The following is a 17,097-nucleotide window of genomic DNA, read 5'->3' on the forward strand; positions in this document are numbered from 1 at the left end:
GTGAGACTCCATCTCAAAAAAAAAAAAAAAAAAAAAAAAAAAGAAAATGCCTCTGAATTGTAGTTGCCGGAGTATGATTAACATATTTCCATACCTGAAAAGGGGCACTATTTCCTTAATGTCCTTTAGTTTCTTAACTTCCTCATCTCGAGCAGGTGCACACAGTGTCCCCATCATGCCAATAATGAATTCTGCCAGTTTGGAAATGTCTAGGGCCCCATTCTCTGCTTCCTGCTTTATCAGATCCAGATCCAAGACTTCTGTTATCTGGTTTCTCAGTCTAGTATGACCAGGCAGCAAGAAAGATAAGAGAGTCTACAAGAGAACACAGCTACGTTTAATCAAAATTCCTTAGACATCATTTCTAATTATATGCAATTTATAACTATCCAAATAAGGGCTTACCAATTGCTATGTAATATTGCACATCTTTTACCTCTTATTCAACAAACCTACAGAAAAACATGCTTACAAATCATTTACAATAGCTACTCAAGCTTTCATTTAAGCTCTACGTAGCAATTAAATGGATAGGAAAAAAACTGTTAATGGTGAAAAAAGAAAAGCATGTTTATTAATGTGAGCCTGTGAGCCAACCACAGATGACAATTTCCATGCATACATTTCTTCTTTGATGCTATTGCTAAAGGCACTGCAAAAAGTCTCTCCACCTAAAGCTTTCTTGATCCCAAAGGCTGAGTCACTTTTTGGCCATTATAAATGGAATGTGTCCACATCTATTAAAACTTATAAATAATCTAGATTTTGCGAAATAACTTTGTTGTCTTTAATGCCTTCAGGTTATCATGGTTTGCTTAAAACTTTTTTGAAAAAAGGGCATTAAGCCAAAAACACTCTTGATCCACCTTTTGGCAAGTAATTTAACTTCTTGATCCTTCAATTTCTTTAAAGACTTCTGGTGGTGACACAAGAAGTTGAATACACACTCCTAACACACCAGAAAAGCATCACAATTCACTCTTTGCCTCACCTCTTTGATTTCTCCTACAAGTTTGATAGCATGGTCATACGCTGGGGGGTCTTCACTTAGCTGTGCACTCAAGCAATCCCAAAACGCTTTATGTACAATCTCCTTTACTCTCTTCTTCAAGCTGGGGCAGTGAAAAAAACAAACAAAAGGGCAAAAACCAAAATATTTGAGTTTCAAATCACTTTCAAAAGCACAAATAATATGGGTTTAGGGTAAGATCAATCCCAGTGATTTGGATCAAGGAAAGATTTCCCAGGCATACTTCAACTGATGGCATACTTTATTTTAAAAGTTAGTGATTTTTGGCAATAAGCATCTAATTGGAAAGAAGCGCTCTCAACTAACTGGACAGCCAACATTAATCCAAGTAACAGCATATGACAGTGCCATATAATAAGAATATTGAAAAGTCCAAAGCTGTTAATTTTAGTTCCCTGTTACTAGCAAGTTTCTTAAGATGTTTATAATTAGGTAGTCTAAGATAACAATTTAGGCTGGGCGTTGTGACTTACGCCTGTAATCCCAGCACTTTGGGAGGCCGAGGCAGGCAGATCACCTGAGGTGAGGAGTTCGAGATCAGCCTGGCCAGAGGCTGCAGTGAGCCGAGATAGTGCCACTACACTCCAGCCTGGACAACAGAGCGAGACTCTGTCTCAAAAAAATAAAATAATAATAATAAGATAACAATTCAGTATGTAGTAGGTTGAAGGACTTTATTTCCTAAAAATATCATATTTCCATGTGATACATGGGACAATTGCTTAACTAGGTACCAAACTATAACAACTTATATATACATCACAACGTTTCATTAAAACCAGTATTGGCCAGGCATGGTGGTCCACTCCTGTAATCCCAGCATTTTGGGAGGCCAAGGCGGAAGGATCACCTGAGGTCAGGAGTTCAAGACCAGCCTGGCCAACACGGTGAAATACTACCTCTACTAAAAATACAAAAATTAGCCGGGCGTGGTGGCGTGTGCTTTATAGTCCCAACTACTCAGGGGGCTGAGGCAGGAGAACTGCTTGAACCTGGGAGGTGGAGTATGCAGTAAGCTGAGAATGTACCACTGCACTCCAGCCTGGGCAACAGAGCAAGACTCCGTCTCAAAAAACAACAACAACGGCCAGTGCAGTGGCTCATGCCTGTAGTCCCAGCACTTTGGGAGGCTGAGGCGGGTGGATCACGAGGTCAGGAGTTTGAGACCAGCCTGATTAACACGGTGAAACCCCGTCTCTACTAAAAATACAAAAATTAGCTGGGCATGGTGGTACATGCCTGTAATGCCAGCTACTCAGGAGGCTAAGGTAGGAGAATCGCTTGAACCTGCGAGGCGGAGGTTGCAGTGAGCCAAGATCATGCCACTGCACTCCAGCCTGGGCAACAGAGCGAGACTCCATCTCAAACAACAACAACAACAACAACAACAACAACAACAAAATGTCTTTCTGTCATGAGCACAAAACAAGCAATTCTTCATTATTAAATGCAAAAAAGTACTATCTCTGCAGATATAAGAAATATCTGTGAAGTCAAATTTAGAAGCTTCCTACGGAAGACACTTGCCAGCACAGCAGCCATTCCTCCTTCTTTTGTGAACAGAATCCCACTGTTTTTCAGGGCAACAATATACTCTGCCTATGACAATAAATCATGACTGATCTAACAAGCCCATCACAGTTCATTCCCTTTTACCCGACTTAAGTGTTCCAGGTTCACTTATAGCAAGGGTAGCATGTTACTAAATTCTGATTAACAAAGTGTCAGCAGATGTCTCTTTCACGACTCCAGGGGAAGATGTTCCTCTCTAACAAAAGGAGAGCCCTAGTCCTCCCAACCTTTTCCCTCTTGCCCAGAAGGCTGATGTATGATGGGATGTTTGGAGCTGCAGCATTCATCCTGCAACCAGGAGGACAGGCCAAGAGACTCTCAGGCACCATCCAGAATCCTGACTTCAGTGAGTTGCTGACAGAAGGGCACTTGCACACATATTTCCTTGATTCTAAAACAAACTCCCCCACCCCCCAATATTTTAATCTCTCAGAAACTTGGATCTTTCTTAAAATCAATGGCATTTTTATAATTATAATGGGCAGTGTTTTTCTTATGACAGCACATTTTTAAAAGGGGCACCTTACAATCAATAGAGTTTTTGATTCAATAAAAAAATAGTTAAGTGCCAGGCACTAGGGACACTGAGAATAACCCACAGTCTTCGCCTGTGCAACAAAACCAATGACTATAGTGCAGTGTGATAGTTTCAAAGAAGAGTGAATGAAACAAGGCAATGAAAACACAAGATGAGGCAGCTAGATCCTACTGAGTAGGGAGACTTTCACAAAAGATTTTTAGACCTTTTATTTGATTTTTGAAGAATTGGTGTTCCTTGTTTAGGAATATTTTTTAGCAATAATGTACAAAAGGAAAAATATGTCCGAATATATTGGTATCAACTGAAGGAAACATTTCCAAAACTGGGAAATGGCAGTGCTCTACTAAGCAAGATAATTTAGCAACCACCTTACCTGTTTTCCGGTAATTCAACTGGTTTAATCTGAAAGTCTCCATTTACTACAATTTCATGGGCTAGAGCCATGTTGGTGACGCCTCTCGCTGTCTCTAGAAGTTCTTCTACTGTCACAAAGCGAGGAGGACTAGCTGTAACAGAAACTCACTGTAAGAGATTTGCTTCTCTAGATTCGAATTTCTATTAAAATAAGAAGACAGTGGTTCTGATACTGGACAATAATTTCAGTTAGTGCCTCTATTAAAATGTTTGTTCTGAGGCCAGGCACGGTGGCTCAAGCCTGTAATCCCAGCACTTTGGGAGGCCAAGACGAGCGGATCACGAGGTCAGGAGATCGAGACCATCCTGGCTAACACGGTGAAACCCCGTCTCTACTAAAAAATACAAAAAACTAGCCGGGTGAGTTGGCGGGTGCCTGTAATCCCAGCTACTCGGGAGGCTGAGGCAGGAGAATGGCGTAAACCCGGGAGGCGGAGCTTGCAGTGAGCTGAGATCCAGCCACTGCACTCCAAGCCCGGATGACAGAGCGAGACTCCGTCTCAAAAAAAAAAAAAAAAAAAAAAAAAAAATGTTTGTTCTGGCATTTTCAAACAGCAACAGAATGTTACTTCATATTCATTTTTTAACCCTTGAATCCTAAAAGCAGAGATCATCTATTAATACTCAAAACATCTGGTTTTCACTAAGACTGGTCAAATGAAAATAATTACAGTAAACTGAAACTTAGGAAAACTTAAGTTACAGATGATCATCTGTCCCATAAGCTGAGGGTTTATTTTCTAATCTTTCTGCCTCCTGTCTACCCTTAAAAAAAAAAAAAGGCCCCCGGTTTTAAGATCTTCTCTTTTGCTCCCATTAGCAGTTTACTTTTGCACTACCACTAACACTGCCACAAATGAATCTCCCCAAATTAACATAGCATCAAGGCATCAATCACAGTGGTTCACACCTGTAATGCTAGCTCTTTGGGAGGCCGAGGCAAGAGGATCATTTGAGGCCAGGAGTTGGAGACCAGCCTGGGCACCATAGTGAGACCTTGTCTCTACAAAAAAAAATGTAAAACTAACCGGGCATGGTGGTGCATGCCTGTAGTCCCAGCTACTCGGAAGTTGAGGCTGGAGGACCACTTGAACCTGCAGTGAGCTATGATCATGTCACTGCACTCAAGCCTGGGCAACAGAGCAAGACTCTGTCTCAAAAAAAATAAAAATAAAAAGTTGTAAAAAATTAAAATAGCATCAAGTCCTTTAGGGTGCCGACGGTGCTGTTTAAACAATGCTAAAACCACTATCTTGTACAGGATACTGTGACAGAATATGACAGCTCTGCAGTGGTCAATGGACAGATCAAAAGATGTGTGACACAAGAATTTTCTAGAATGCTGATCCAGTTAACCAAAAACTTTGAAAAAGAGCCATCTCTGATTTCTCTCTTTCCCCTGCTCTTTTATCCACGTCCTGTAGATTCTACCTCTGTATCGACTGCTGCAACGGCCTCAAAATTTGTGTCCATCTTCTCTCTTTTGATAAAGCTTAAGACTGATCGTTCAAAAAGAAGGTTCTAAACCAAGGAACAAAGGGGAATTCTTACTCTTAAAAGCCTGTGATAAGGCCAGGCTCATGCCTGTAATCCCGGCACTTTGGGAGGTCGAGGCAGGTGGACCACCTGAGGTCTGGAGGTCGAGACCCAACTGGCCAACATGGGAAAACATCGTCTCTACTAAAAATACAAAAATTAGCGGGGCATGGTGGTGCACACCTGTAATCCCAGCTCTTTGGGAGGCTGAGGCGAAAGGATCGCTTGAACCTGGGAGGTAGAGGTTGCAATGGGTGGAGATCACACCATTGCACTTCAGCCTAGGTGACAGAGCAAGACTCTGTTTCAAAAAAAAATTAAAAAAAAAAAAAAGTCTCTGATAGCAATTCTCAACCTTTAGCCTATACTGGAGTCAGAGGGAGGACTTGTGAAAACAGAATGCTGGGCCCATTTCTCAGGGTTTCTGATTTAGCAGGTCTGGAGCAGGGCCAAAGAATCTGCATTTTTTTATTTTTCTATTTTTTTTGAGATACAGGATCTTACTCTCTCACCAGCAGGAATGCAGTCACACAATCATGGCTCACCCTAGCCTCAACCTCTCATGCTCAAGCCATCTTCCCACCTCAGCCTCCCGAGTAGCTGGGACTATAGGCACATCTGGTTATTTTTTGTATTTTTTTAGAGACAGTTTCACCATGTTGCCCAGGCTGGTCTCAAACTCCTGAGCTTAAGTAAGTGATCCACCTGCCTTGGCCTCCCAAAGTGCTGGCATTACAGGTATAAGCCACAGCACCCGACCTAGAATCTGTGTTTCTAACAAGTCTCCAGTTGATGCTGATGGCTCCAAACACCACAGTTTTGAGACACCACAGTTTTGAGAAGTACTTGCCTAGAAGATGAATATATTAATTTTATGTGATAGTGATAACATCTGGCCTTAAAATTAGATAAGTAACGTCACTGGTTTGCCCAGGTTTGTTATAAAAGATCTTCTTAGGCTGGTGAAAAGTTATTTTCCTTCTTTTTTATTTTGCTCATCAAAGAAAGGAAAAAAAAAAAAAAAAGGAACAAAATGAAAGAGCTGGTCATACCCTGTCTGGTAAAAATCTTTATTTGGTCACAAGGGGAAGTTGGGAAAACTCAAAATTCTTCCTCACAACATTCTCAGCATTTACAGAATAAATAAATCTGGTTTTGTGGATATTGCTAAAACATAATAAATATTCAAAATCAAAGCCCAATATATCTTTTCAATTAAAAAAAATTTTTTTTAACTTTTAAGTTCAGGGGTACATGTGCAAATTTGTTACACAGGTAATCTCGTGTCACGGGGGTTTGTTATGGAGATTATTTTGTCACCCAGTTATTAAGTCTAGTCCTCATTATTTTTCTTGATCCTCTCCCTTTTCCCACTCTCCAGTAGACACAAGCGTCTGTTGTTCCCCTCTATGTGTATATTATTAAGATGTCAATTTTCCCCAAATCAATCTATTGGTTAAATGCAATCCCAATCAGAAGGCTTTTTTGTTGAAACTGACAAACTAATTCTAAAATTTATATGGAAACACAAAAGACCTCGAAAAGCCAAAACTATTTTGAACAAGAAAAATAAAGTTAGAGGACTGACACTGATTTCAAGACTTATTATAAAACTATAATAATCAAGACAGTGTATTTTTAGCATAAGGATATATAGAAATTCAGGGCAGAATATCCAGAAATAGACTGATATACACACACACATATGTATATATGTGGTCAACAGACAAAGATAGGCTGGGCATGGTGGCTCATGTACTTTGGGAGGCTGAAGCAGGTTGATTGCTTGAGGCCAGGAGTTCGAGACCAGCCTGGACAACATGGTAAAACCCTGTCTCTACTAAAAATCATTTAAGCCCAGGAGACAGAGGTTGCAGTGAGCCAAGATTGTGCCTGGGTGATAGAGCAATACTCTGTCTCAATCAAATGGTGCTACAACAATTAAGCATCTATATGTAAAAGAATTACTCTATCACGCCTGTAATCCCAGCACTTTGAGAGGCCGAGGCAGGCAGATCACGAGGTCAGGAGATCGAGACCATCCTGGCTAACATGATGAAACCCTGTCTCTACTACAAATACAAAAAATTAGCCAGGCATGGTGGCGGGCGCCTGTAGTCCCAGCTACTTGGGAGGCTGAGGCAGGAGAATGGTGTGAACCCAGGAGGCCAAGCTTGCAGCGAGCTGAGATCACACCACTGCACTCCATCTGGCTTTGTGGATATTGCTAAATATAATAAATATCCAAGCAAGACTCCATCTCAAAAAGAAAAAAAAAATTAATTACTCTAGATCCTTCTCTCACATGGTAAACAAAAAGGAACTCAAAATGGATTGCAGAGCCAGGCAAGGTGACTCATGCCTGTAATCCCAGCCCTTTGGGAGGCCAAGGCGCAAAAATTGCTTGAGGCCAGGAGTTTGAGAACAGCCTGGGCAACATGGCGAAACCCCATCTCTACAAAAAATACAAAAATTAGCCAGGTGTGGTGGCATGCGCCTGTAGTCTCAGCTACTCAGGAGGCTGAGGCGGGAAGACGGCTTAAGCCCAGGAGGCGGAAGTTGCAGTGAGCCATGATCCCGCCACAGCACTCCAGCTTAGGTGACAGATAGAGACCTTGTCTCAAAAAGAAAAACAAAAGAATCACAGACAAAAATCTTTGTGATCTTGGATTAGGTAAAGATTTCTTAGATAGGATACAAAAAGCTCAACCTACAAAATAAAAAATGGATAATTTGGATTTTATCAAAATTTAAAGTGTACACTCCATGACAGACTCTATTAAGAAAATAAAAAGGTTTTTTTTGTTGTTGTTTGTTTTTTGAAACAGGGTCTTATTCTGTTGCCCAAACTCGAGAGTGATCATAGCTCACTGTGGCCTCAACCTCCCGAGTAGCTGGGACTATAGGAGCACGCCTGGCTCAGTAGGGATTTGCTGTATGTATACATACGTATAAATATATGCTTATTTTTAAATTATTTCTGTTACCAGTTATCAGAAAATGAAACTTCCACTGTGGGTACGTCAATATCAAGCATCAGGTGTTATTATCAAGCATCAGGTGTTATTAAACTCCACCAAGTTCTTACCCCTTAAGAAGAAACTCAGATTAATATTAGGACTTCCAAGTTTTTAACTTTGCTTTTGCAAAAAATAATAAATGTCTTATCATCTGAAATTTACGAAAATAACAGAAACACATCAAGTCCTCTCGGTGAATTTTTTTTTGAGACGGAGTCTTGCTCTGTCACCCAGGCTGGAGTGCAGTGGCACGATCTCGGCTCACTGCAACCTCCGCCTTCCGGGTTCAAGTGACTCTCCTGCCTCAGCCTCCCAAGTAGCTGGGACTACAGGTGCATGCCACCACACCCAGCTAATTTTTGTATTTTTAGTAGAGACGGGGTTTCACCACGTTGGCCAGTATGGTCTCAATCTCTTGACCTTGTGATCCACCTGCCTTGGCCTCCCAAAGTGCTGTGGTTACAGGCATGAGCCACCGTGCCTGGCCGGATTTGTTATTTCCCAATAATTTTAGTCATCTGGGTAATAATAGGCACCATTACTTTGCTGCCTAGTCATGAAACACAGTGGTTGGGGCAAATCAGTAAGAAATTTCTCTTCCTCTAGACTCTGTTGAGTATGACCTTGAACAAGTCACTTAAATCTTGCAGGGTCTGTGTTTCTCCATATGCAAAAAGAAGAGACTTAAGGGTGTGCTATGAAATATAAGAATCCTCCAAATTTTAAACAAGCGCATTCTCAGTGTTTTGGGCATACTTGGAACAAAACAGCTTGCACCAAGTACTGAGAACCTCACCATTCAGGAAGAAGAAAATTTTCAGGAACTGTCCATGTTTGAGACTACTTAAAATCAAACTTATCAATGACAGGTATCTGACCATGAAAGATAAAAGCTACAGTTCTAAGATATGATCAGGACATATTACCCACGTACATATAGAGGAATTATTCATTGCATACAAATTATAGGGTTGTGGGGATTTTGTTTTGTGAGAGTTCTCAAATTTACCAATTTCATAAATGAAAACTTGGTAAAGATTGCATAAAATTGCATAAAGATGCAATTTGGTGGATAACACGTCTTCACCTCAATTTGTGAAGAGAACCTGAGTTGTAATAAGAGCCATGAAAAAATGGTAAGGTCAACTCAGACATGGTGGTGCACACTTGTAGTCTCAGCTACTAGGGAGGCTGAGGTGGGTGAATCACTTGAGCCCAGGAGTTCAAGGCCAGCCTGGGCAACATAAAGCAATCTGGTCTTAAAAAAAAAAAAAAAAAAAAAAAAGTAAAGTTACATGTAACTTACCCGGGAGTTTATTTTATATGACACAAAGCTAAAGTTGTTGCTAAATTCTGTTATTTTGTTACAGCATTTGCCCACTGATGCCCTGTTAGAGAAACTGAAAACCATGTTAGTTTAAACATGACTTTTGAGAGGCTGGCAGACAGATTCCAAAATAAAATGAAGTTCTAATTTAGAATGGTTGTAACTCTCTTTCTTTACAAAGGTATCCTGAGATGTCTCTACACTCTGAAAAGATGCTGTTAGTCACATAAGTGGATGGACATTTATGGAGGGCAAGACGGCAACTGTCACTCAAACAGCTACTATAGAATGAGTACAGTAAAGCCAGGGTAAAGGTTACCCATAGTACTTATTATGTTGATGGAAACTGCTTGTTAATTTGTCTTCCTCACTAGCCTGCAAGCTCCATGAGGACAGAGAATCTGTGCCTGGTTCACTGCTGGATCCCTGACATACAGTATGCACTCAACAAATATTTGACTGATTGAATATGGAAACACCATAATTCAAAGGCTAGTCACGAGCTTTAGAAATGTAAGTTCTCATGTCACCTATTCATCTAAAGATGACTGGGATCTACTAATTAAATTCACAAGGACCCGATTTCATAAACGAAGGTCCTAAGTGGGAGATATTAACTGGAATAACAATTGATGTTTGTCATCTGAATATAGCATCTTTTACTGGTCAACTAGGTGGTTAAATGTTAGAACAGAGGGTATTTTGTGAGAAGAGCATTAAAGTATAAATAGTAGAAGATCTTAGAGAAAACATTGTTAAGTTACAGTTGACTGATCCTTACTCTGTTTAAAGGATCTCTGTTTAAAGAACAGATAATCTTTTACAATCAAATCACCACCTCAAATCAGTACCAATCAATTTTTTACAAGCCAGCCATTTTTCCTTTTTCAATGTTCTGCATCAGTTACATCAGCAATTCCACTCTTTTTTTTTTCTTTTTCTTGAGATAGTTTCCCTCTTGTCACCCAGGCTGGAATGCAATGGCACAATCTCAGTTCACAGCAACCTCTGCTTCCCAGGTTCAAGCAATTCTCCTGCCTCAGCCTACCAAGTAGCTGGGATTACAGGCACGCACCACCACTCCCGGCTAATTTTTGTATTTTTAGTAGAAACAGGGTTTCGCCATGTTGGCCAGGCTGGTCTTGAACTCCTGACCTCAGGTGATTCACCCGTCTCAGCCTCCCAAAGTGCTTATAGACGTGAGCCACCGCGCCTGGCCTAGCAATTCCACTCTTAAAGTATTATTCTGTGTTATAATTTAAAACAATAAATGTTCTATTTTTGCTACTTACATTTTAATTTGTAGAATTCCAAATGTGATTTTAGAGTTAAACTCAGTAGCTACACATTTACAGAGTTTGGGGGAAATGTCTGCAAACTATTAATTCCATAGTTTGTAAATCCTTATTTATGCTCTATGTGTTCAAAAATGCTTCCTTACCTGATCCCCAAATAATGGGGTCTTAGCTTTATCTTTTGGGTTTATAGCCCTGTACCTACCTAATACTACAGGAGAAATAGGAAGTCAGACAAAAGGAATATCTTAGGGCATTGATTTTAAACCTTATTTTGGTACAGACCACTAAGAGAACTTAATGAAAGCTTCCATGACCTTATTTCTAAAAACACGCATATCAAAACAAATGTTGATGTACTTTTTTGGCTATTACTAGATCCCCTAATAGTCCCTGGGACTCATCCTGATCATAGGTCCCAGGATGAGTAGTTTTGCCTTAAGGGCATAACTACACACAATTTCAGATAATGTAGCTTAGTACTGGTTTGACATTAATTTGGAATCATGCCATCAGACTGACAGGATGCCAAAGGTGAAGCCATCAACCAAAGAATGGCTGAACCTATAAAAGTTAAAATTATTTTAAAAAATTAAAAGCAACCAACCAACTGTTGGGAGAAACTGAGGCAGGGCTTGCATGTCTGACCTAATGTAAAAGAGTCTTGGAACATGTCCGGGGTCCAGGGTCTAAAACCCCTCGTGGCCTTGGGAACACCAAGCTCTGTGCTAAAGGGTGGAAGGCTGCCCTGCTGCACCATAATCTAAGCCCAGGGCATAAAAACCCTCGTGGCTTGAATGGAATCCAGGGCTCAGGGCACAAAACCCCTCGTGGCCTCTGAAATGTGTCTAGACTTGCTGGCTCCTTGCTTCTAGCACTCCTAGGCTCATATATCGATTGTATCTTAAACTAGAAGAACATGTTTCCCATTATCTCAAGTAGCGGAACATGTTCCACACGCTTCAAAGAAAATGCCAAACTGTCACAGCTGTAGATCGTGTGCTTGATACACTGCTTTCTTTCAACCCCCACATCCTCACCACCCGCTTCTTTGTTTGATTACCAATAAATAGCGTGGGCTTCTAGAGCTTGGGGCCTTAGCAGCCTCCATACTAGCATCAGCCCCCTAGACCCACTTTATGCACTCTTAAACTTGTCTTTTCTCATTCCTTTGACTCCACTGGACTTCGTCACCCCCACGTTAGGTCTGGCCGTCCCAACAACCAACAGACCAATAAAGAGTGACTGAAGACCTAAACCAAAAGTTCTTTAGCAGAAACTATAGATTGTAAAGCTATCACGTTAGCCATATACATCTACATTACAGCAATCAATCCTGGTCTCTTTATTTTTTTTATTTTTATTTTTTTGAGAGAGGTTTGTCTTACTCTCTCATCCAGGCTGGAGTGCAGTGACATGATCACGGCTCACTGCAGCCTTGACCTCCCCAGCTCAAGTGATCCTCCTGTCCCAGCTTCCCAAGCAGCTGCGACTACAGCCATGTACCACCATGCTCAGCTAATTTTTTTTTTTTTTTTAAAGACAAGGTCTCACTTTGTCACCCAGACTGAAGTGCAGTGGCACAATTTCAGCTCACTGCAGCCTCCACCTCCCAGGTTCAAGGGATCCTCCTGTCTCAGCTCCACAGGTAGCTGGGACTACAGGCATGTGCCACCATGCCTAGCTAATTTTTATTTTTTGTAGAGATGAGGTCTCATTATGTTGCCCAGGCTGGTCTTGAACTCCTGGACTCAAGTGATCCTCCTGCCTCAGCCTCCCAAAGTGCTGGTATTACAGGTATGAGCCACTATGCCTGGCTAATCCTGGCATCTTTAAATGCAATAGATGACATGTTAGTAGCAATAATATAACAACAACTAATATTTATTAAGCATTTATTACCTGCAAAGCACTGTTCTAACTGCCTTACAGGAATTCATTTCATCTTTACCGCTACCCTAAGAAATACTGTACTTTCCTCATTTTAAAGACAGGAAAACAGAAGTTTTCTGACTACACATATTGGAGACAGGCCTACCAAATGCACGATAGACTGTGCTAGTAACAACATGCTTCCGTGGGCACAATTTGACCTAATAGTTGATTTATTAAAATCTATGTGATAATAAATCAGAATAAAATAGGGTCCATTAATGTTTGCTAGAAGAATACCATGTTGACTAATAAATTGCCTGGGAAGGGCTTTGATCATTTTAGAAGAAACACACCCCAAAACCAAAAAATGTCTGTACTTTTTCCAAATATGTACAACTACTGATCATCTACAATTTAAAGGGATAACATCAATACCGACATTGCTAGACTATGACGTTCCCTCTTAAAAACTTGCATTTTTGGACTCACTTCAAAATGCTTGAGGTACTCTTCATAAAAGACATGAATTGAGGCAACCACTGGGAATGCCTGAAGATACTGCCACCCTTTCATTTAAGAGGCTTGCTCCTTGCCAGGGATCTGAAATGACTTCACCACACACATTCAGCAAACTGAATTCCCTCAAGCTTGTGGGAACTAAGCCTTCAGGCAGAGAATTAGGGTGTGGTGAACTTACTCACATTTTTTTTTAACCTGCACAAGCACAGTCCTGGCAGGAATTAGCCTCAGACTTTTCAAACACCCTTTCAATAAAAGCGGCAATTTGTACTCCACCCTCCTATTTCTTAGAGCACTTCAGAGACTGGAGTGTCACTGAGGCTGGAGAAAGACAGGCACATACTGGACATTATTCTAAAATGTTAATTTCCCATGCAATTGAAAATCCACAAGTAGCTAGGCTGCCAGCTGAGGAACTGCTATCATTCCTAAATGCGAACCTAGCTCAGGGCCACATGCACAAGGAGGCCTCATAAAACTGTCACCTGAAAACAATGACAACATTGCATCTAATCAAAGTCAAATTTGCTTACAGTGAGGTCTTTGCACTCTTTGGGGGCTGGAGGAGTCTGACTTTATTGCTTTCTGTAAGGCTTCATCAGCACCTTCCACAGCATCTTCGAGGCCTTGCTCAGAATCATTGGATTTTGATTTTCCTGCTTCATTTACATTGGACTTGTCAAGGTTTTCAGACATTCTCAATTAAGTTTATCCACTTTCCTAGGAAAGAAAAACACAAAAAAAGAACTAAAAGTATTCTAGCTCTGTCACCAACTAGCAATGTGACTCAGGGCAAATCATTTAATCTCTTTGAGTTTCAGTTTTCTTGTTTGTAGAATAAATGAGCTTGCTAAGATCTTATCCAGCTATAATACTCCACTTCAATGACTAAACAGATACTTGTAAAATGACATTTGTAATTTATCAGATTTCGGGATCTCAGGTAGCAGTTAGTTGGAATATCTTTGTCCTACTCCTGAGTAGCATGTTACAGGAATACAGGGCCTTAAACTATTAGAAGACACACTTTAAACTGCCTGCTGCTACTATTTTAATCAGTGATTCAATCTTAAATTCTTTACTTTCATTCCTAAGAGCAGATTGGTAAACTCTTTGGAAATAATGCTTTTAATCGGGCTTACAAGTGAATATACCGGGCTAAAGGGTTGATTCCTTGATATTATCACGTGAATAAGATACCTAGAGATGATAGAAACTAGAATTTTATTTTATTTTATTTTATTTTATTTTATTTGAGATGGAGTTTTGCTCTCGTTGCCCAGGCTGGAGTGCAACTGAGCATTCTCGGCCCACTGCAACCTCCGCCTGTTAGGTTTAAACAATTCTCCTGCCTCAGCCTCCCAAGTAGCTGAGATTACTGGTGTGTGTCACCACGCCCAGCTAATTTTTTGTTTTGTTTTGTTTTGCACTCCAGCCTGGGCGACAGAGCAAGACTCCGTCTCAAAAAAAAAAAAAAAAAAAAAAAAAAAGGCCTGTTTTAATTACAGTAAAAGTTTTGGTCAATTCCTCCCCTCTCCCTTTTCCTAGGGTGTTTCTGGGAGAGAATAAAGACACAATGTTTCTGCATTTGCTGAAAATAATCAACATTTGTAACATCAGCACTTGAAGATCACAAAACATTTTCATAAGCACTAATTAGACTTTCTTACACACAGGGAACATAATCAAGTGATCAAAAGAAATGTCAACTGATTTAGGGAGTTTGGCAGACTGTGTTCTGCATATTAGAGAGGTGAAGAATCACCTGATAGAATTATGTGACATTTCAGAGAACTCCATTAAACAGAATGAAGTTACTGGAATTGAAATATTCAGGCCTGCTTTTTTTTTTTTTTTTTGAGACAGACTCTTGCACTGTTGCCCAGATTGAAGTGCAGTGGCGCCATCTCGACTCAGCTCACTGCAACCTCTGCCTCCTGGGTTCAAGGGATTCTTCTGCCTCAGCCTCCCCAGTAGCTGGGATTACAGGGACCCGCCACACGCCTTGCTAATTTTTGTATTTTTAGTAGAGATGGGGTTTCACTATGTTGGCCAGGCTCGTGTCTAACTCCTGACCTCTAGTGATCCGCCTGCCTCGGCCTCCCAAAATGCTGGGATTATAGGCGTGAGCCACTGTGCCTGACCCAGACCTGTATTAATATGAAGGTTGTTTTCATGTATTTCCCCTTTCTAGTCTCATTTTAGCTTCCAACACCCCACTGGAGACACCCATCTCCTCTGTATCCTAAATCCTATTAGGGTCAGGAAATGCTCCAAGATCCAAAGGATAACATTACCAGCATATTCTATGAGAAAGGACAAACAAAACGCTTCTAATTTTATCCTCTTCACACGCTGAGAAGGAGCCCAGGAGGGATGAAGTAATTCATTCTGTGCGGTGAGGAGGAAAGGCAGGATTTCTAGGTCTCTAATCAGCTTAGTAAACTAACCCCATCCTTTTATGATTGAGTTCAGGTCCTATCTCTTCCCAGGACACTTCCCAGACCTCACCAGTGATTGCACCTTTCTCAACTCCTGCAGGGCAGGCTAGTCGACATTTAGCATTTGTCACTGCCTTAAATTCAATTCAAAGTGTGCTTATTTAAATAGAAAGATGCAAATACATAGTCTAGAGGGGGAGGCAGACAGGCTTACAAGGAGCCATAATGAAACTTAAGCCTTAGTGGCATTATGAAATTGCCCAGGGAATATAGCAGAGGAAGAAACTAACTCCGCCTGGAAGGAGATTGAGAAAACCTTCCCAGAAAAGATGACATTTACACTGATCTTTAAAAGGAGTAGGATTTCACCTAGTTAAAACATGTCTGGAGGGGGAGAGGAGGTGAAAAGAAGGGCATTTCACTCAGAGGACAGAAGCCAAGGCACAAGAAAATCAGAAAAGGAAGTGGCTAGTGATAATGGAAAGATGCGTTGTGGCCAGATGGTAAAAGTGCTAGTTTTTATTTTAAAATTCTCCACCTAGATTTCGAACTTCTTACGAGCCAGGAAAAGTCATATTCCCCACTTATGCTCCATCCGTATATCCCCCAAATAGACACCCACAAGTATCTGTTGATAGAGATGAATCCCTACGTCATCTCTGTGATGTCATTGTATGTGGGAGGGGTGGGCGTTGGTTTCACACACACCTGGGCCCCAATTCTGGCTCTTTACTAGCTGAGTAACTTCAGTTTCCTCCTCTGTAAAATACAGCTACCTACCTGCTTGGTTTGGGGGAGAGATGAAACGAGGGATCGTGCACGGCAGAGGCTGGCACACAGCAGGCCTTCTACAAATGGGAACTCTAATTAAAGGGCTCTAGGATGTGGCCAGGAACCATTTAATTTGCTTATATCGCGCGCATCCATTCAACCCCCACTGTGTCTAAAAAGAGAGCCGAGGGGAGGAGGATCCTCGCACTTGCCAAGAAGACGGTCATCCGTCGGGGCTGCACGCGGGCCTAGGCTGGACACAAGAGGCTCCCCAGCAGAAAGGGTCTTTCAGCAAAAGAAAGGGGCTCTGTCCCCGGCGCCGGGAATCACCTCCTCTGGCACTGAGCTCCACTCGCGCCCGGCGTCCGGATTCCGTTGTAAACAGCTGTTCTGGCCAGCGAGGGAGTGGCAGGGCCGGGAGCAGGGAGGACGCGGGCGCGCCGAGAGGGCGGCCTTGAGGGGTGAGCCCCACCCGCCCGCGGACCCCGCCTCTTCCTCGCCTGCCCCCGACATCCCGGGACGGGATCCGACGGGAAGAGACGAAGAGATGCCTGCGACTTGGACCGCGCGCCTCCCAGGCGGGCCCCGCCAGCCTCCGCCCCAGCTCCCGCTCTCCTCACCTGCCGCGGAGTCGGCGTTCTTCCTCCTGCCGCTCCCGCCGCGCGAATCAGGCGCGGGCTGGCGCCGCGGCGGAAGCCGGAGGGATGCGCGGCAGGCTGGGGGGGTTCAGCCTCTGCTCCTCCGAGGCCGCATCCC

At 42.0% G+C, this 17,097-nt stretch overlaps 1 protein-coding gene across 5 annotated transcripts in view; it reads right to left on the reverse strand.

Moving 5' to 3' along the window:
- The window catches only part of LOC105471523 (t-complex 11 like 1), a 33,442-nt gene extending 16,345 nt beyond the window's left edge, over nt 1–17,097 (reverse strand). The window contains exons 1-5 of one of the 5 annotated variants that reach the window (XM_011724016.3): nt 16,962–17,097; nt 13,663–13,849; nt 3,517–3,649; nt 992–1,112; nt 95–315 (exon numbers count right to left, since the gene is read on the reverse strand). In XM_011724016.3, coding sequence (XP_011722318.1) covers nt 95–315; nt 992–1,112; nt 3,517–3,649; nt 13,663–13,825 — 638 coding nt within the window. In that variant the 5' untranslated portion in view covers nt 13,826–13,849; nt 16,962–17,097. Of the gene's footprint in view, nt 1–94; nt 316–991; nt 1,113–3,516; nt 3,650–13,662; nt 13,850–16,350; nt 16,807–16,961 lie in introns of those variants that run through there. The other 4 variants (XM_011724018.3, XM_011724017.3, XM_011724015.3 and 1 more) reach the window with 4 other exon arrangements.

The sequence above is a fragment of the Macaca nemestrina genome, chromosome 12 (genome assembly GCF_043159975.1).
Source record: "Macaca nemestrina isolate mMacNem1 chromosome 12, mMacNem.hap1, whole genome shotgun sequence".
NCBI lineage: Eukaryota > Metazoa > Chordata > Mammalia > Primates > Cercopithecidae > Macaca > Macaca nemestrina.